Source organism: Salvelinus namaycush, chromosome 33 (genome assembly GCF_016432855.1).
Source record: "Salvelinus namaycush isolate Seneca chromosome 33, SaNama_1.0, whole genome shotgun sequence".
Taxonomy (NCBI): Eukaryota; Metazoa; Chordata; class Actinopteri; order Salmoniformes; family Salmonidae; genus Salvelinus; species Salvelinus namaycush.
Window position 1 is genome coordinate 32,451,561 of NC_052339.1, and position 20,084 is coordinate 32,471,644.

General features: G+C 40.0%; 1 protein-coding gene across 1 annotated transcript; it reads right to left on the reverse strand.

The window, feature by feature from the left end:
- Positions 1-305: 305 nt before the first annotated feature.
- On the reverse strand, positions 306-14,983 carry LOC120027796 (myosin-6-like). Its single transcript, XM_038972826.1, has 37 exons — positions 14,783-14,983; positions 14,292-14,435; positions 14,048-14,204; positions 13,931-13,958; positions 13,740-13,845; positions 13,497-13,589; positions 13,016-13,079; positions 12,827-12,925; positions 12,313-12,416; positions 12,007-12,145; positions 11,788-11,906; positions 11,434-11,583; positions 11,161-11,331; positions 10,680-10,989; positions 10,510-10,583; positions 10,129-10,334; positions 9,906-10,029; positions 9,209-9,345; positions 8,864-9,119; positions 8,394-8,636; positions 8,139-8,315; positions 7,899-8,044; positions 7,733-7,823; positions 7,251-7,640; positions 7,017-7,143; positions 6,801-6,919; positions 6,519-6,715; positions 5,551-5,734; positions 4,741-4,906; positions 4,312-4,436; positions 3,916-4,224; positions 3,603-3,806; positions 3,205-3,501; positions 2,962-3,066; positions 2,766-2,861; positions 2,540-2,674; positions 306-326 (listed from the first exon to the last, which is right to left on the reverse strand). Exons 1-37 carry the CDS (start codon positions 14,981-14,983, stop codon positions 306-308), a joined length of 5,814 nt encoding a protein of 1,937 aa, XP_038828754.1.
- Positions 14,984-20,084: the final 5,101 nt, after the last annotated feature.

Here is a 20,084-nt window from a genome sequence, read left to right on the forward strand (position 1 = left end):
TGGGCTCCCCCCCTTCATCTACACTGATTGAAGTGGACATAAATAAGGGATCATAGCTTTCACCTGGATTCACCTGGTTAGTCTATGTCATGGAAAGCGCAGGTGTTCCTAATGTTTTGTACACTCAGTGAATATAAAAATATGTCATGTGAATGATAGTATAGCTGTTTGACATCAAATACTTACAAAGCTATTGAGGTAGAAGCTGTTGACATAGTTGACATGAGGGAATTTGCAAATTATAATCAATATAATTATTTTGATGGAAAGAACTGACCTGGGAGCTGGCATCACAACTCTTGACCTCACTCTTCATCCTTTCCTTTCTGTGACAGAGAAGATGGATTGATCATGAGTATTTTCTTTACATTACTGTGTGAAGGAAAACATTTTATACTGCCATATACTGTGTCCTTAAAATGATATGGTTGGAAACTTCAACAGGAATGTACAGTATATTATGGTAAAAGGTTTACATTCGTTTTTAGAAATCTGTATTTTCAAAACCATCAGACCATCAAAAAAATCTGTTTTAAACCATTTCGTTTTGCGTTTTATATTTAAAGTCCACAGGTTTCTTTTGCTTCAATAGAGTGATCAGGGGCATGCAACTGTAGTTTTCCTCAGCAAAAAAAAAGCTTAATTTTCAAGTTCCCGCGCAGCGGTCTAAGGCTCTGCATCTCAGTGCTAGAGTTGTCACTACAGACGCTGGTTCGATTCCAGGCTGTATCACAACCGACCGTGTTTGGGAGTCCAATAGGGTGGCGCACAATTGGCCCAGCGTCGTTAGGGTTTGGCTGGGATAGGCCGTCATTGTAAATAAGAATTTGTTCTTAACTGACTTGCAAAGCTAAATAAAGGTTAAAAAAAACTTCAGATGACAACAGAAGTGCAATGCTATTTTGGGTAGCAGCTAAACAGGTAAATTAGGTCTTTTTTTGCAAAAACGATGCATGGTCATCATATTTCTCGTGTTTAGCCAACTGTATTTCCTAATGTTTTGTTAATCTTGCATTTTACCAGAGTAAAGTACACAGAGAAAAGTATCGGAGAAAAGTAGCTACACATCAGTCAGAGTGCTATCTGCTGATAGAATGCCTATTAGTGAATGCAGGAATTTGATTGGTCTAACGACATGAGCAAGGATTTCTTATCTGAGTGGGGAAGTGCAACTGAAGCACAACATTAGTCAGAAGCTGAGCAGAAATGGCAATAAGAAACATGTTAGATCTACAGTACGTTTACAAAAGTGTTTTGTACTTTTTTTCTGCGTGAAAATGCAAAATTCTGCATTAACGCTACCCCTCCTGGTATGGAATACACTATGAACATCATGCTGTCCCTATACAGATACTAAACAAGTACCTGATTTACCTTACTGTGTAATACACTCAAGAGTTTACAAAACATTTATTAGAGTAATTATGTCCAATTAAAGAATTCAATGGACACAAAAAAATAAGTTGGGGCCCTATGAAATCTGTTCAATTTCTTGCCTAATTCAGTTTTTTCCCAAATTCAGTTTTTTCTGTTTTGTCTATCCAGGTTTCTGTTTTTTGCCCAGTCAAAAAAAAAAAAATTGCACTCAAAATTGCACATTTTTTATAGAAAAACAACTAAATTGAATGTTCTAAGTCCACAAAAATGGTTTAACTACATCAGGAGACCACTTTTGAGGTCTGGGAAAAATCTAATACTTTTTCATTTTTGGGTGTAGATACCATTTAATTCAACTGGGCACCAGCAAGAGACTTGTTTGGTTAGTGGTGTTTCTGTACCACACATGTAATTGCAGAGTTTGCTAAACAAATCGCCACTGGATTGATGCAAATAATCATGATATCATGATACCAGGTAGGCTTACTTTGTAGTTAACATTTAATTGAGAAGGCTTTTGGGAAACCCTTTCCATCTACCAGAAAACGGTTATCATTATTAGCATCATCGCTAACAGCTACACAAAGTGGTAGACAAACACACACACAAAGAAAGGGGCATTCCTGTGTTGCCTCTTCAAAAAGTTTAAGGAAAATATGAATCACTGATGGATTTTGTCACTGTATTATGATAATCTTGGGAAATACATTTATTTGATTTCCTTCAAAGTTCAATACATTTTTGCTCTTCAACTATAGGATGTACTGCAGAAAATTGTTAAACCTGTTCGTGGCACAAATTCAAGGAGTAATCTAAAACAATTTTAGGATGAGAAACAATTAAATTAAAGGGGAACTCCTCCAAAAAAACAGGAATATAAATAACGATAATATGAATAGCTATTTGATGTAATATGCCTTAAAGCTATTCAAAGTTTCGGTTTTTGCCACCTACATCTTAATTGAAAAGTGAAAGACTAAAGTTGCATACATGGGATGCTTTAGTGAATTTCAGAATGTCTGGAATAGAAAAGGCAGAAATAAAACAATTCAATAAGCATTCGCAGCCAGTCATCCAAAACATAGTCCTATGCAGTCGTTAAATTCCTATAGAGGATGTTTGCAATGATCCTTTCGACTCTTGAAAAAGTAACTTTACTGACCTTGGAGCCGGAATCACGACTCTTGGCTCTCATCTTGTTAACCTGAGACTCAGCAATATCAGCCCTCTCCTCTGCCTCATCCAGTTCATGCTGAATCTTGCGGAACTTGCCCAAATTAGAATTGGCTTGTTCCTCCTGTGAAATGTTTTAAGTATGATTTAAGTTTTTAACAAACAACTATTTGAGAATTACAGATGTATCAGTTGGTGGAACGTTTTCTACTTACAGCCTCCTCTGAAGTTCTCTTGTAGGATTTGACCTTCAGCTGCAGTTTGTCCACCAGGTCCTGAAGACGGGACAAATTCTTACGGTCTTCCTCAGTCTGTAGCCAAAAAGAAAGGGAAAAAATTGTCATTTGTATATCTTACATTTGATTCTTAGCATGTTAATAGTGCACTGTCAAATTAAAATATATGATGTACCTGGTAGGTGAGCTCCTTGATGCGTCTCTCATATTTACGGACACCTTTCACAGCATCACTGCTCCTCCTTTGCTCCATTTCCACTTCACTCTCTAGCTCCCTCACCTAGAAAGACATGATGGATGTTAACACACTACTTCCAATTACGTTGTTAGTTACCACTGCTTTTAATATTAAAGCTAGAAATATGAAAAATGATTTGGAATTAATAGAAGATTATGTAGCTGGGCCTCAGACACTTACTCTGGACTCCAGCTTCTGGATCTGCTTCTTGCCACCTTTCATGGCAATTTGTTCAGCTTCATCCAGGCGGTGCTGCAGGTCCTTGATGGTCTGCTCCATGTTCTTTTTCATGCGCTCCAGATGAGAACTGGTGTCCTGCTCCTTCTTCAGCTCCTCTGCCATCATGGCAGCATCGGTAATGGCCTTTTTGGCCTTTTCCTCAGCGTTTCTGCACTCCTGCACAGCTTCCTCCACTTCATTCTGAAGCTGGGATGTGTCACCTTCTAGCTTCTTCTTCTGGCTCAACAGGCTGGTGTTCTACACATATATATGACAAATTACTTTTAATATAACCTCAACAAGTCTCAAATTGCAGACATTTTAAGGAGAACACAAATTGTTATCTATTACCGTCTTACCTGTGAGTGCAGGAGCTGAACTCTTTCACTAACATCCAGCAGTTCCTGCTCAGCCAGTTTGCGGCCTCTCTCCGTCTGCTCCACCATGGCTCTCAGCTCATCCAGTTCAGCCTGCATCAGGTTGTTGCGTCTCTCTACAATAGCAATGTTCTCCTTCAGGTCATCATTGCCACGAAGAGCATCATCCAGCTGCATTTGAGAATCCTGTAGAGAGAATTTATGATTTTACTATATTTATTGTTTTACGGTATGGTTTGGCTTTTTGTGAAGGCACAAGCAATATTTTTAATTCACAATGGTGTGGAAGTATTACCTTCAGATGGGAATGAAGACCCTTAAGTTGCTTCTGGGCCTCTGCTGCCTGCCTGTTAGCCTGGCTGAGCTGGATCTCCATCTCATTGAGATCTCCCTCCATCTTCTTCTTCAGCCTGAGAGCTTCATTCCTGCTGCGAGTCTCTGACTCCAGGGAGCTTTGCAGGGTATCCACCACTCTCTGCTGGTTCCTCTTATTCATCTCCATCTCCTCATCCTTCTCCACTAGCTTCCGTTCAATGTCAGCTTTGACCTGATTGAACTCCAGCTGTGCTCTCATGATCTTGCCCTCCTCATGCTCTAGGGAGCCCTATGAGAACACAGCCACCCATAGTTGAGAATATTTTACAATTCAATTCTGGTACTTTCACTATCAGTAAATGTTTTCTATTCTTACCTCAGCTTCCTCTAGAGCTGACTGTATCTCAGCCTTCTCCTGCTCCAGCTGTTTACGGATCTTCTCCAGCTCATGGATGCTCTTTCCTCCCTCACCAAGTTGCTCAGTCAAGTCAGAAATTTCCTCTGTGGAAAAATATAATTTGACATAAATCTTTTTGTGACAACTGGTAGGGTTGGGCTGTATCCAGATGTTCATACCTTCATACCGGGGTATACGGTATTATCGTTGGTGTATATTTATTTGGCACATCTTAGATAGTTAAATTTACAGTATTGAAAATCATACCGTCGGTATTTCAAAATACCCCGGTATACAGTACATATGGAAAAACACCCAATCCTAATAACTACAATATTTTTGTGATCTCTATAACATATTGATCTTTAATTAACTAAGTTATATAGGCAATAATGCACATGCTCTGACCTTGAAGGTTCTTGTTCTCCCTCTTCATGGTCTCTAGATGATCCAGAGATTCCTCATACGAGTTCTTGAGTTTGAAGAGTTCAGTGCTGAGAGATCTGGCCTCTTTCTGGGAGCTCTCCAGCTCAGTCTGAGACTCTTCAAACTTCTGCTTCCACTCAGCTAGGACCTGGAAACGTAAGTGGTTTCAATACGGTATATTATTAGGAGAAGATGTACTTTATTGTCCATTAACTTACAGAAGAACGATGCTCACAACCTAAGCCCCCGAGAAAACACGGCAGAATGCAATGGGTCAGCCGCAGTGCAACTCCCCTGGAGCAATTATAGGGGTGAAGTGCCTTGCTCAAGGGTATGTAGGATGATGACAGCAACCTTCTGGTTGTCGGCTAATTCAACGCCAGATTTTCTCATCTGAGCTGGGATTCAAGGCCCGCTTCTCTAACCACTAGGCTACATGCTGTCCCTATCATGTACTATAATCAATCAAATGTATTTTTAAAGCCCTTCTTACATCAGCTGATGTCACAAAGTGCTGTACAGAAACCCAGCCTAAAACCCCAAACAGCAAGCAATGCAGGTGTAGAAGCACGGTGGCTAGGAAAAACTCCCTAGAAAGGCCAGAACATAGGAAGAAACCTAGAGAGGAACCAGGCTATGAGGGGTGGCCAGCCCTCTTCTGGCTGTGCCGGGTGGAGATTATAACAGAACATCGCCAAGATGTTCAAATGTTCATAGATGACCAGCAGGGTCAAATAATAATCACAGTGGTAATGAAGGCTAATAGGACTTGTCTACAATTTATTTTCTTACCTTGTCGAAGTTCCTTTGCTTTTTGTCCAGAGCGGCAGCAGATGCATTAGATCTCTCCACATCCACCATGAGGTCTTCAATCTCATTCTGGAGTCTGTGTTTAGTCTTCTCCAGGGAGGAGCATTTAGCATTAACAGCTTCCACAGCTTCCTCTGCATCCTGCAGACGCTGAGCCAGCTTCTTCCTGGATTGACATAGATGAGAAACATTTAAGACATCTGCCTTTTTTTCTGTCTGATATTTAATGGTTGTATATCAGGTAATCTATGTATCATCATGTACATTTGTGTGTCACTAATTCAGCCAAGGTTGAATAGCTTTAAAAGTAAGAAAGTAAGAAAGAAACCTTGCTTCTTTTTTTTTGTCAGCTTCAATATTGCAAATAGATTGTGGCTTCTATCAATGTAATTGTCTGCATACTTTCCAATCCCCCATATATATATTTTTTATAAAGATATATTATTAAATGTATATATTTTTTAAATGTGTTCGTTTATTATTTTCCCCAAACCCTACCATCCCTCCCCTAATTGGAGTAAACTAATGGACGACAACAACAACACTCTTACTTCCATCTTATACATACTATATACATTTTACAGACGCAGTATATTTTACATGAGTTATCTTTTGTTTGTTTTTAGTCCCATCTCTCAGCTACCCTCAACCCCTCCCATCTATCTCTGAACACCATACAGTTGTGATGTTTCACAAAAGTTCTGAACCTTTCTTTCTATTCTCTTAGTTTCTACAGATTGTAAATTAAAGATAACCATTTTTGCTAAGTGTATTATTATTTTATTGATCGATTGACTATGACTTTTCAGATCACCCAGCAGTGCTATTTGCAGAGTTAACCAGGTAAATGTTCCAATTCTTCAGCCATTTCTGAATCGGTATCCCCCATATATATAACATTCTATTGGTTACAATACTTTTGTATAATAATTTAAATTAAGCATCCTTACTTTGCATCTTCAAGCTCCTCGGTCTTCTGGATGGCATCAGTTTCATACTTGGTTCTCCACTGAGCCACTTCAGCATTAGCCTTGGACATGCCACGCTGCAGCTCAGACTTGGCCTCCTGCTCCTCCTCATACTGCTCCCTCAGCAGGTCTGAGTCATGGCGAGCAGACTGCACTGCATGGGCAAGTGCGTTCTTTGCCTGGTAAGGACATTTTGTAAAGAATCAAATTATGCCGGAGGTTAAATGAAGTTGATTATTGACACTGCATTTTTAGTATAAATACCTTGACTTCCTCCTCCAGTTGTCTCTTGAGGTCTTCAATCTGCTGAACGTTGGACTGCTTACCTCTGGTCAGTTGGGAGACCAGAGAGTCCTTCTCCTCCAGCTGTCTGGCAAGTTCACCTGTTTTAATGCAATTCTAATTATTTCAAATGATATTACTTATTTGGTTATTTGTTGTTGCTGTTCATGTGAATGTCCAGGTTTTTAGTTAATATACCATTCTCAGTTTGAAGCTTTGCTTTCTGCATGGTGAAATCATTGATGGATCGCTGTCCTTCCTCAGCTTTCGTCCTGTATTCACTCATCTGGTCCTCGAGAGTGCGGCACATTTTCTCCAAGTTTGTCTAAAAACACATTTGTTTTTTGAATGACAGAACACCTTCACTAGATTCCATCATTAAAAAGCATGTACCGATAATGCATTTTATGATTGCTCAGTGATACCACATACTTTGGACTTCACAATCTGCTCCATGTTGGAGACCACATCATCCAACTCCAGCCTGAGCTCACTCTTCTCCTTCTCCAGCTTCTGCTTCACTCTCTGAAGGTTGTCAATCTGCTCTCCCAGGTCAGCCACACTGTCAGCATTTTTCTTCCTCAGAGTGGCAGCTGTAGCCTCATGCTGCAGAGTAGCCTCTTCAAGGTCTCTGCGCACCTTCTGGAACTCAGCCTCCCTCTTCTTGTTCATCTCAATCTGGGCAGCAGTGGCTCCACCTGCTTCCTCCAGCCTCTCACTGATCTCTTCCAGCTCTCTGGACAAGTCTGCCCTCTGTTTTTCCACCTTGGCACGGGCAGCTCTCTCAGCCTCAAGCTCTTCCTCCAGCTCTTCAATGCGGGCCTGAAATGGTTGGAATTCAAATGTTTTGGTAAGAACAAAACATAAACAAGTGTAACAAAAAGATGACCTTTTCAACAATACTATTAAAATACCTGCAGCTCCTTCAGTTTCTTCTGGAGTTGGGCACTCATGGCCTGCTCATCCTCAATCTTGCTGTTGAGTTGGCTCGTCTCAAAGTCCTTCCTGATAAGTAAAGCACACATTTTAGAGCTTTCTGTAAAGGAATTATTCATTAGATTTTGTGGGTTGTGATCTTACTTCTTCATTCTCTCCTCCAGTTGCTGCTTGTCGTTCTCCAGGTCCATTAGGCTCTCCTGGGTCAACTTCAAGTCTCCTTCCAGCTTTCTCTTGGCTCTCTCAAGGTCCATTCTCACCTTCTTCTCTTGCTCCAGAGACCCTTCAAGCTGATAAAGGATATATCAAACAATATTCTATTGTAGCCTATTTTAGAATATTACTTACTTTGTTGTCATTTTTTATTTCCTATTTGGTACTCACATCATCAACTTGCTGTTCCAGTTTGGCTTTGGCCTTGGTCAGCGTGTTGACCTTGTCCTCCTCACTCTGCAGGTCATCCAACGTTTGCTGATGAGCCTCCTGCAGAGCCTTCTTCTCCTTGGTCAGCTTGGCAATGATTTCGTCCAGAGCTGCCATCTCTTCAGTCAGGTTTTTAACCTAAGGAAACAATGTCATTACGCTTTCATCCAAAACAATCAATTGGAGTTTTAACAATGAATGAAGAACAACTTTTACCTTGTTCTCTGTGGCATGCTTTTCCTTCTCCACTTTAGCCAGAGTGAGCTCCAGATCATCAATGTCCTTCTTGAGTTCTGAGCACTCATCTTCCAGCTTCCTCTTCTTAGCAGTCAGCTCTGAATTCATCTCCTCCTCATCCTCCAGTCTTTCTGTCAGCTCTTTGGCTTTGGCCTCAAGCTGGATTTTGCTCTTGATCAGACCCTCGCATCTCTCTTCAGCATCACCAATAGTGTCTTCTGACTGTGAATGTGTCAATATATTGTAAGTATATCAAATTCTCCAAAGCTCAGAAGTTTGTTTGGTGGCAAAATATTTGGAGACTACAAATGCTCCACTGATTGTACATACCTATTTAGCAAATCATGTCTCCTCTTTCTCTGTTTTTACATTTCTCTAGTTAACTAAGGCAATTTTGACAAAGGATGTGAGTGCAGAAACGTAACTGTAGTGCAGTAAAAATTACTCACAGTTTGGACAGCTATCTGCAGGTCATTCTTCTCTTGGATAAGGGAGACCATCTTCTCTTCCAGCTCCTTTCTACGGGCTTCACTTTTAGCATAAGCCTCTTTAAGCTTCAGGAATTCTTCCTTCATGTTGGCCATCTCCTTCTCAGTCTCTGCTGACTTCAGCAGTGGTTTGATCTTAAAGAACATCTTCATCCAGGGCCAATTCTTGACACCCATGAAGGCACGAATGTTCCATTGGATCACAAGCAAGGCATCCCTGTGAAATGGAATAGAAGTAGCTTTTTATACACCCTTTTCCACCTCCACCATATTGTCTGCAGAAGTTTTATCTATTCTTATTCCAACCTGCGGTCAACGATTTTCTGGAACTCAATTCTGGCAAGAAGACCACGTGATCGGGCCTGCATGCCAGTGATGATGAGAGCGAGACGGTCATCTCTCATCTCCTCAAGGGTACCCAGGAGACCAGCCTTGAAGAACACCTAATGATACACAAAGGCCATAATGTGGTGGTTGGATCGTCTTGTATTTGTACGAATGTATTTTTTCTGCCAGTTGACCATAAATAACTTGAATGTGGTATCTCCCAGATTTATAAAACTTAGTAGTCATGTTTAGATTGCTAATTTCTTGCCTCTGCGAAAATGGCACAAATTGACCACAAGTTGGCCCTGTAATGTGCAATTGATTTTACAACTTCTGTCCAAGCATGACCGAGAGTAAAAAAAAAAAAAAAAAAAATGGGCGCGTTTAAAAAAAAAAACATAGACTTTCTGTACATCTCAAACAGTATGGCCACAATGCTTTTAATATCTTATATATTGCCAGATATGGATCTACTACATGGTAAATATTTTTATCTCTTGACTTGATCCATTTCCCCTAGAGACAGATGATATGTAGTAAGCATGCTCAGTGGTATATCATCAGTTATTTCAAGAGGCATTTCTCAGGTTAACCTAGTGGTAATATACTGCTTGGACCCCGTAATTGCTGCAGGTCCAACAGGTCTTATTGCTTTTCATCTATTTAGAGAACGTACCTTAGTGTGTCCTAATCTGTACTGGGTGTGGTCAATGTCCAGAGAGCCCAGCAGTTTTTCTGCTGCCTTCATGTTGTCAATGAACTGACCCTCAGGGATAGCATTTGGATTGAGGATGCGGTATCTGAATTTAAATCAGAAAGCAATTATCTTCCAAAATGGAACACCTTAATAGGTAAACAGTTGAATTTATTTTGGACAGGAAATGCATAATGATTTGTACCTTTGTTTGAAGTCAGCATACAGGATCCTGTTGGGGAAGCCCTTTCTGCAGATCCTGATGCCTTCCAGCACACCGTTACAGCGCAGCTGGTGCATGACCAGAGGATTCTCCATGGCCCCAGGAGTCTTGGTCTCGTTGGGGATGAGGCAACGCACAAAGTGGGGGTGAGTAGACCTCAAGTTGGTCATGAGTTTACCCAAGTTCTCCTGTAAGTACGACAAATGTAGAATTTTCCATAAATGACTCCCAGTACCTCACGAGTCATAACGGCAATTAATGCTAACATGCCAATCCACAACATACTGGCATCTCAAATTTAGCACATGTTATTTTCTGCCATTTAAAAACATCAGAAGTATATTGATTTAAAGTCAGATTTACCCTGTGCAATGCAGACACAGTCTGGAAGGAAGAACCTTTCTTCTTCTTTCCTCCAGCCGCTTTTTCTTCAGCACCTGGATAATAATGATATCAATTAAATATATTATTGTCATGTACATTTGTATTTATTTTGGTGGTTTGTAGTCTTTGCCGATAAAAACACATAGTACCTCCTTCTGCACCAGCATAGCTCACAAAGAGGTTGGCCAGGAACTTAAGACTTGACTTCTGGAACAGTCCGACCACAGTCTCATTCAGCGGGTCCTTGTTCTTCACCAGCCAGTTACCAATGTTGTAGTCAACAATGCCAGCATAGTGAACCAGGGAGAAATGGGCCTCTGGTCTACCCTTAATAATCCTAGGCTTCTGGAAGCATGCATTTTTGCCCAGATGGTTCTCATACAGCTTAGCTTTGAATGTAGAATCACTGGCCTTGGGGAACATGCACTCCTCTTCAAGGATGGACATGATACCCATGGGCTGAAAGGGGAAAATGAATGAAAATAAATGAATACTAAGGCAAAAGCATAGTGAATAAATATGAGAATAAGTTGTTGTTGAAACACATTTAGGAAGATTGCCCTTGTGATGTTTGAAATCGTAAAGATTCAATCATATATATTAAACTACTGCGAAACTGAAGACACCAACCCTTTCAATGAGGTCAATGCAGGCAGCCAAGTCCATGCCGAAGTCAATGAACTCCCAGACGATGCCCTCTTTCTTATACTCTTCCTGCTCCAGCACAAACATGTGGTGGTTGAAGAACTGCTGCAGCTTCTCATTAGTGAAGTTGATGCACAGCTGCTCAAAGGTGTTGAACTGAAATAGAAGTTTACAGTTACTTTATTTTGTCAGCTGTAATGTTTTAGATGAATTGTTTTATGACGTGTCCTATTTATAAAATGTACATCAAACACTCACATCAAAGATCTCAAAGCCGGCAATGTCCAGCACACCAATGTAGTGCTGGCGAGCGTTCTTTGTGTCTAGAGTAAGGTTGATTCTAATCACCATCCAGAGGAACATGTTCTCGTAAATTTTCTTTGCCAGTGCACCAATGGAGTAGTACACCTACAAAATATTGAGAAAATAATTGACCAGAACGTAGGCTCCACATAAACGCATAGGGACAGTTTCCCAAACACAGATCAGGCCCTGGACTAAAAAGCATCGTCAATGGGGAATCACAGGCATGAAAATATTAGCAACTCTAAACAGAAGTTTTATGCTCAAAATTATTATCTCCTGGAAATGTACAACTTTCTTGAGACTCACCTGGTCGACACTCTGACCTTTGGTGACCCATTCATTTCCTACTTTGACCCTTGGATGACACAGCCCCTTGACCAGGTCAGCAGAGTTCAGGCCCATCAGATATGCGGCTTTATCAATATCTGGAAAGGCAAAGTTTTATGGTTGGAGGAGGCAATCTGACCGTCAGATTTTTCAGACATTACTTTATGTTAAAGTGAGAGGTTTTTAATCGGTGCTCACCCTCAGTGCCATCTGCCTCTGCTTGCTCCTCCCGCTGCTTATTCTTGAACTTCAGGTTGCCGTAGTGCATGATGGCCCCAGTCAGCTTATAAATGCCATTAATCTCTTCTTGGGAGAATCCAAGCACATTAAAGGCATCCTAGTTTTGAAATAAAAGCCATTGTTTTGAAATGGAGATAGAGTTGGATATAAGTGGAATAAATCAAAATCAAATCACATTTTATTTGTCACATGCCCTGAATACAACCTTGCAGTGAAATGCTTACTTACAAGCACATACAGTGTTCATGAACATATTTTACTCACATCAGTAGCCATTAGCTCATCTGCATCATTAATGGAAGTTACAGCAATCTCTCCTTGGGAGATGAAGGCGTAGTCATAGGGATTGCTGGTGATAAGTAGCATCTCTGAAAATAATCGAACAGCACAGTTTGATTTGTGTTCAGGCTGTGGAATAGGCCATAACATAATATAGTGTAAGGGCCCCCCCTCCCGACCAGGGCGCACCCCACAGTTTGGGAACCGCTGGTCTAAGATCCCTCCCAATGTGTTATCCAATGTCATTTTAGAAAAAGGCTCAGTGTCGTTGTCCTCACAAGGATTTTGATAAACAAAATCTCTTTCTCTGAGCAATTTAATTAGTATAAAATGTATAATTTAAAAAAATGCACAGTATTTGTATTATTTATTTTATATACTGTATTTGTTTTGCTCATCTTTATCATGGGATCCAATAAATCTGTAATCAGAAGTTCTCAGTTGAGTTCAGAATTAGACCTTAACCCTGCTCAGTAGTGTTTGATGATTTAATACTCACCCAGCAGTTCTGGTTTCTTTTGGGACAGGATCTGGTAGAAGATGTGATAGTCTCTCTCAGCCTTGAGCTGGAAAGTTACACGTGACTTCTCCAGAAGATCTGATCAGTATTGAAAAGTGCTTTTGGTATTAATTTGTTTCCTGTCAAAGAGATCTGTTCAATTCTGAGCAAATATACAATTGTACTCACAAGTCTCAATGTCAGCAGACGAAAGCTTCCCAGTGACTCCAAAATGAATTCGGATGAATTTACCCTGTAAGTTATTGTCAAAGCAGAAATGAATGAGCACACCAGATCTGGGTTTAAGTAGTATTTGTTTTCTTTTTGAATAGGTGTGCTTGATTGCGCTTGCGTTGGTGTAATGGAACTGATGGAATAGTCCCAAAAGTTTAAATCACACCTTTCACACTCTTGGCAGGCTCGATCAAACACAAAGTATTTGAAATTAAACAAATACTATTTAAACCCAGAACTGTTGCATACATACAGTCCCAAAGGGAAGATTAGCTGATGGACCCGAGGAAGATTAGCTGACATCATGACGTCAACTAATGGGGATCCTAATAAAATTATTATCCTAATAAAATTCAAATACAGGAGATAGTGGATCAGATGAACATTTATGATAAGATTTGAATGGTCTTTGACTGCAAACAAAGACCAAACTTACGAATCGAGAGGAGTTGTCATTCCTGATGGTCTTGGCATTACCAAAAGCCTCCAGGGCAGGATTGGCCTGGATGATTTGATCCTCCAGCGTCCCCTAGAAACCAACATCCATACAGTGTGAAAATGCTGCAATGAACACCAAATACTCCATGAATAAAAATTGATTTTGTCAACATATGCTCATCCAGCCATGAAGAATGTTTCATTTGGGATCGATAATGATGAACATTTGCATTCTATTTACCTTTTTTTCTTCTGCAGCGCTTTTCTTTCCGCCGACAGCAGCAATGCTGGCAAAGTACTGGATGACCCTCTTGGTGTTCACAGTCTTTCCAGCACCGGATTCTCCACTGGGATTGAAAATACAAACGTCTCAGAATTTATCTTAATTATAAATAGCCTCAAATCAATATAACCTTTGGTTGATGTACTTACGTGATAAGAACAGACTGATTTTCCCTGTCTGTTGAAAGAGAAGTATCAGTAAATGTGTCATCACACAAAAATCTTTTGATATGCCAATGTAGATGAAAATGAAAAGTGATATTTTACCTGACAACATGTACTGGTAGGCATTGTCAGAGATGGAGAAGATGTGAGGAGGAGCTTCTGTCCTCTTCTTGCCTCTGTATGCATTGACAACAGACTGATCGTATACTGGCAGCCACTTGTAGGGGTTGACAGTGACACAGAACAGCCCTGAGTAGGTCTGTGGAAGAAGAGGGAGATGCAGATTTAGTTTCATTTGAATGAATGTTTGATTTAATGGAGATATTAGCAGGCAGGCATGACTTACGTAGATCATCCAGGCTGCGTAACGCTCTTTGAGGTTAAACAGCACAGCAGGCTCGTGCAGGAAGGTGAACATCGCCATGTCCTCAATTTTATCAAACTTTGGCGGGTTCTGGGGGTGAACGTCATCCTCCTTCACAGTAACAGTCTGAAAGATGGGCAAATTCAATGATTTTGTTTCATTTTCAAGGTGTAGAGGTATTCACTTTTGAGACAAATCCAATCTTGAGATTGCACACAATGTTGAATTTTCACAAATCAACCATTTACATGTAATGCCTGATTTGCATAAAAGTTAAAGATCTCAAGTCAGGATTCTGCTCTTTGTTATCTCTTGTGAGAAGAATGTTTATAGTCAACAGTAAAGCACATAACTTATATCAGTTTATAACTAACTGTTCATCAATCATAGAGTTATCCTAGTAGAAAATGTATCATCTTGTGATTTTCTCCAGGTCATATATTTTCAGAAATGCTTTTCATCAAAATATTTACCTTTCCAAACTCAGTATCAACGGTGACTTTAGCCCCATCTCTGCTGGTGATTGTGGCCTTGACGTACTCAACCTCAGGGTCTGGCACATAGCACTCTCTCTTTATGTCAAAGGGTCTAGTCTGGCATTCCATACGCTCCTTGTCTGACTTACGCAGATAGGAAGCTGCGCCGCCAAACTCTGCCATCAACGCGTCCCCCATTCTTAAACCTGTGCAGGCAGGAAAAGAGCATTGAACACATACATATGTATATATTACACACAGTACCAGGTTTGAGTTGGAATAATATCATGTATTTGTTGTGGATATGTATGTATTTGTGTATGTATTATTAGGTTACATTTGCTAAACTACAGATTTACATGTGGCTGTCTTCTCACTGTTGCCAAGGTTTGTTGTATGTTAGGATTCTCATAACAAACTGTTCTCAAACTTAAAGCTGCAATATGTCACTATTTGTGCGACCCAACCAAATTAACATAGAAATATGTGTTATAGATATGTCGTGATCATTGAAAGCCAGGCTAGGAAGCGGTATATCTGTTCTATATGCGCTATTTCTATGCTTCCTGTTCTTAAGTTGAGTTTTTGTGTATTTTACTTTCGGTTTTGTACAACAGCTTCAAAAAGCTGAAAATATAAATATTTGTGGTTATGTAAAAGTTATTTCACATCGTTTTAGAAGGTACAATGATTCTCTACACTATACTTGTAAATTAGCCTTAATACTTAAATTATTATTTAAATTGGTCCCAAAAATGTTACCCACAAAGACCTAAATCAATTGAAATATTAGTTTCACTGTATGTATATACTGTTTATATGAGTAGTATTCTGTAGCATGGCAGACCAATAGAACTTTTAAATAATAGCTTAAAAAATCATGTCGAGGCAGAACACCAGTAGGCTACCAGATTTAGAATCCTAGATTGATAAGACTTTATCTGAACAATATGAAGGTCAGCAAACCAATAGCACATTGAAAATAAACCAAAACGTGTGAGGTTCACAGCAGACCAAAAGTAGCTCAAATCTACAGCTTGTGTTAGTGATGACACTGACTACATGTAATTACTGTACGGGAAAGACGTATTATGCATCATATACAAGTTGACTAGATTGAGTACAGACCAAAATAAAAAATGGCATTAGAATAAGAATTTGTTAATAGTTTTCATGAAACACATGAAAAGACTTCACACAAACCACTAGGAGGCGGGTTGTAGAACCTCTTTTAGAGGATTATGATTCTTACCTGTTGTTGGTCACACCTTGGATACGTTGGAAAGGATCTCTACTGAGAATGAAATAGACAAATATAAAGACCAATATCAATCAACTTGCCAGTTTAAATGTGGTAATGACTATTGTTAGGTCCTGTGATGATAATCTTTGCCCTCCTCAGCAGACTGCCTCTATATGCTTACCTTCAGGATGTCCAGTGCCTTGTGTCTCCCCTGGTCTGTCTGCCCTGGTCTCCATCACTCTTTATAGAGTGTTGATCAGCCCTATATGGAGATGGGCCATGTCAGGACATGAATTAGACTGATTATTTCAAAAGATCTGTATTTGGGGCTAGAGGTGTATACCTCTTTTGACCTATCAGGCTTGTTCTAACAACAGGCTATTCCAGGGTGGACAGAGGAGGGGAGAAATTGGCTGCATTGAAAGCCCACTTGATCATAGGGCAGTCTCAAGCACTGTAGTTATCTAAAAATGCCAAGCATGTATATTTGACCAATGGGAATTAATCCAATTATATATTTTAACGTGCAATGACACAAAGTAAGTTAGTTCCAAAAACAGTTTGAAACCATAAGTAATGTATGTCCATTATTTGTTAAGAAATACCCGGTTATGCTCATTGTGAACACTTGGGGGGGGGACACGAGAAAGTGTTGTTGCAGTGCGTAAACTCACAATAGGGTTCTTATGACAAGTGCAGCTGTCTTGTTCACCAAGACAAGGTCACTCTTCTATGCATTGTAACAGCTACTGAAGTATTAAACTAGACCTCATCTTGTTGACGTGACATAGTTTCCTTCCCTTTGTCCTTGATGACAAAAATAACCCTGTGAAATTGTTCTTTGGGTGTACAGTTTATGAAGAGCCCATAATTCAATTAATTTAAGCCACAAATGGAGCAAAGTATGAAAATATATGCACTTATGCCCTGACAGCCATCTTGACCTTTAACAGCACGTTACTACAAATATAAGACCTTATTATGCCCCTTGGATCAGCACCTTACATACTACTCTACACAGACGTTTCTAACCTGATTAGTCAGCACCTTACACAAGTTATTTAAAACATTTTACATTTTGAGTCCCCCTTGTTAAAACTAGCATGAGTTTCTTGAAAGTGACATGTACAGGTAACTGCCAAAATATCCAGTCATTCTGGATAAGAGCGTCTGATAAAATGTAAACTGCCAAAATAAAGGAAACGCCAGCATAAAGTGTCCTAATAGGGGCGTTGGGCCACAACAACCTGCCAGAACATAGATTCTACAAATCTCTGGAACACTATTGGAGGGATGCGACAACATTTCTTCCATGAAAAATGACATCATTTGGTGTTTAGTTGACGGTGGTGATAAACTCTGTCTCAGGCGCTGCTCCAGAATCTCCCATAAGTGTTCAGTTGGGTTGAGATCTGGTGACTGAGACACACACAACCTTTAAATCCCCTATGCTCCTTTGAGACCCCTCTTTCAAAGTCACTGAGATCTTTTCTTCTAGCCATGGTAGCCTAAATAATGGGTAACTGGGCATTTTTATACATGACCCTAAGCATGATAGGGTTTTAATTGCTTAACTAACTTAGGAAACACACCTGTGTAGAAGCACCTGCTTTCAATATACTTTGTATCCCTCGTTTACTCAAGTGTTTCCTTTATTTTGGCAGTTACCTGTACATGTCACTTTCAAGAAACTCATGCTAGTTTTAACAAGGGGGACTCAAAATGTAAAATGTTTTAAATAACTTGTGTAAGGTGCTGACTAATCAGGTTAGAAACGTCTGTGTAGAGTAGTATGTAAGGTGCTGATCCAAGGGGCATAATAAGGTCTTAGATTTGTAGTAACGTGCTGTTAAAGGTCAAGATGGCTGTCAGTGCATTAGTGTGAAGCTGTCTACAAGTTGTCTACGAGGTGATAATACTGTATAAGTGGTTGTCATCACCAGAGAGCGTTTCCCTCCTTAGACCTCTTCAGGAGCACATAGAGGAGCACCTTTGATTCCTACAATTTCACACCTTGTGCATTCAGCCTTGAGGTTCCTTACTTTACTTCCACATGCTACTCCTCAATGACACTGTTAGGTGTCCAATTCCCAGCTGTCGGGAAATTAATTTCTGTCACTACAGGAGGGTTCACATACTGATAATGACAAAACAGTGAGTTTTTACCCTAAAACAATATCAGTAGATGGTTAAAAACAAATTATGTTCTCTGTCTCTCTCGAAGATGGATTTCAAAAGAAGCAACGTATTGTAAGCCAAGACTATCACTATTCTTTACCATGAGGATAATGTAACACCCTGCAACCCATCAGCTAATACATTTCAAGCCTATAAAATCGACCATGACCCACAACCCTCAAATGTTTGAATTAAGCGGTAAGGCCCAAGGAGGTGTGGTATATTGGCCATATACCACGAACCCCTGAGGTGTCTTATTGTAATTATAAACTGGTTACCAACATAATTAGAACAGTAAACAAGTAATTTTGTGTCATACACATGGTATATTTAAGCAAGAAGGCCCAGGGGTGTGTAGTATATGGATAATATACCACAGCTAAGGGCTGTTCTTACGCAGTGCTGTGGGATATTGACCATATACTACAGGGTGCCTTATGGCTATTATAAACTGGTTACCAACGTAATCAGCACTAAAAGCAGTAAAAATAAATGTTTTGTCATACATGTGGTATACGTTCTGATATACCACGGCTGTCAGCCAATCAGCATTCAGGGCTCGAACCACCCAGTTTATAATGTCTAGTATACCATGGCTTTCAGACAATCAGCATCCAGGACCCAAACTACCTGGTTTATAATATAAAATATATGCAATTTAACAGACGCTTTTATCTACAGCAACTCAACGTGCGTATGCTCCCGGGAATCTAACCCCCCATTCTGGTGTTGCAAGTGCCATGCTCTACCAACTGAGCTACAGAGGACCACACTCCCTCTCATCAGGCTCCTTACTTAGTCTCAATACTTGAGCAGTCTATTCTAGGCTCAACCTTTCTTTATACGTCCCCATTCTCAGCTGTCCAGTCTTCTCGTGTTATCAACACTGTGTTCTGTCTGTCAGATAGAAGGAATGATGGCTGGACACCTTACCACTGTTCTGCTGTGTAACATGATTCTCCTTTGCATTTCAAGGACTGCACTATCTTTAGGATGTCCATGCATCTGTTGTGACACAAAGGTCGTTGAAAACTCACTCAACTCATATCTCAGTGTTTGTCATTGTCCTTGCATTGCTGTTAACGCTCTGATGCTATTGGGCTTGTGCTATTCCCATACTGTAGATGCTTTAACAGAAAAAACTGTAATCGAAATGTGTTGCACTATAAATGTAACTGATTGTTGGTTTTAGAATGATTTTGAAAGCTGAGCTTAAAGTTAAGATTGCAAGAAAGGTTGTTGTTTGTCACTTGCATTTCTGTGTAAACCCGATACAATGGTGGACCTCCTTGTACAGTAAAGTAGCTATCTACATTTGTTCATTGACTGGCAAATTGTTTACTCTGTCACCCCGCAGATATTGAATATTAGACAGTTTTGCCGAATTTTGTCACACTTAGTTTTTTTATTTGTGGTGTAACTGAAAACTCCCATTGGAGTTGCTGGCTGTTTTAAAGTGTTGTACTACAGTATGGCTTCCTAACAATTAACAGGATAACATAAGTGTCCTGTTTGGACTCAGGCAGTTACTGTGTAGTATTAACCTTATTTGTATCCATCATCAATCTCTCCTCCATGTGACTCACAGATGCAGGTCCAGCCTCTTGCATTGGGAGACCTCCTGCCAGGGACACCAAACATGACCACATACAAGAAATGGTAAGACGTTATCAATCTTTAGTAGCATTAAATTGTTCACTATTACAGTGTCTATTGTTTTATTTACTCCTAATTAGATTTGTTATGTCTTTAATTTCTGTCTTTTGATACCATGAACGTACAGATGCGCTGGTTAACAAGTTACCTTTTCTGCTCACGTCACACTGCGGCAGCAAGCACAATTGCTAGTTTTATTTCCATCTATCGTTGCAAGCTAGT

Excerpts from the sequence above, each read along its gene's own strand:
- LOC120027796 (XM_038972826.1), bottom strand. The coding sequence starts at position 14,983 with ATGGGGGACGCGTTGATGGCAGAGTTTGGCGGCGCAGCTTCCTATCTG. Across the intron at positions 14,205-14,291 it reads ACGCAGCCTGGATGATCTAC|ACCTACTCAGGGCTGTTCTG; the intron begins GTAAGTCATGCC and ends CTTCTTCCACAG. Across the intron at positions 8,045-8,138 it reads TGGAACAGCAAGTTGATGAT|CTTGAAGGGTCTCTGGAGCA; the intron begins GTGAGTACCAAA and ends ATCCTTTATCAG.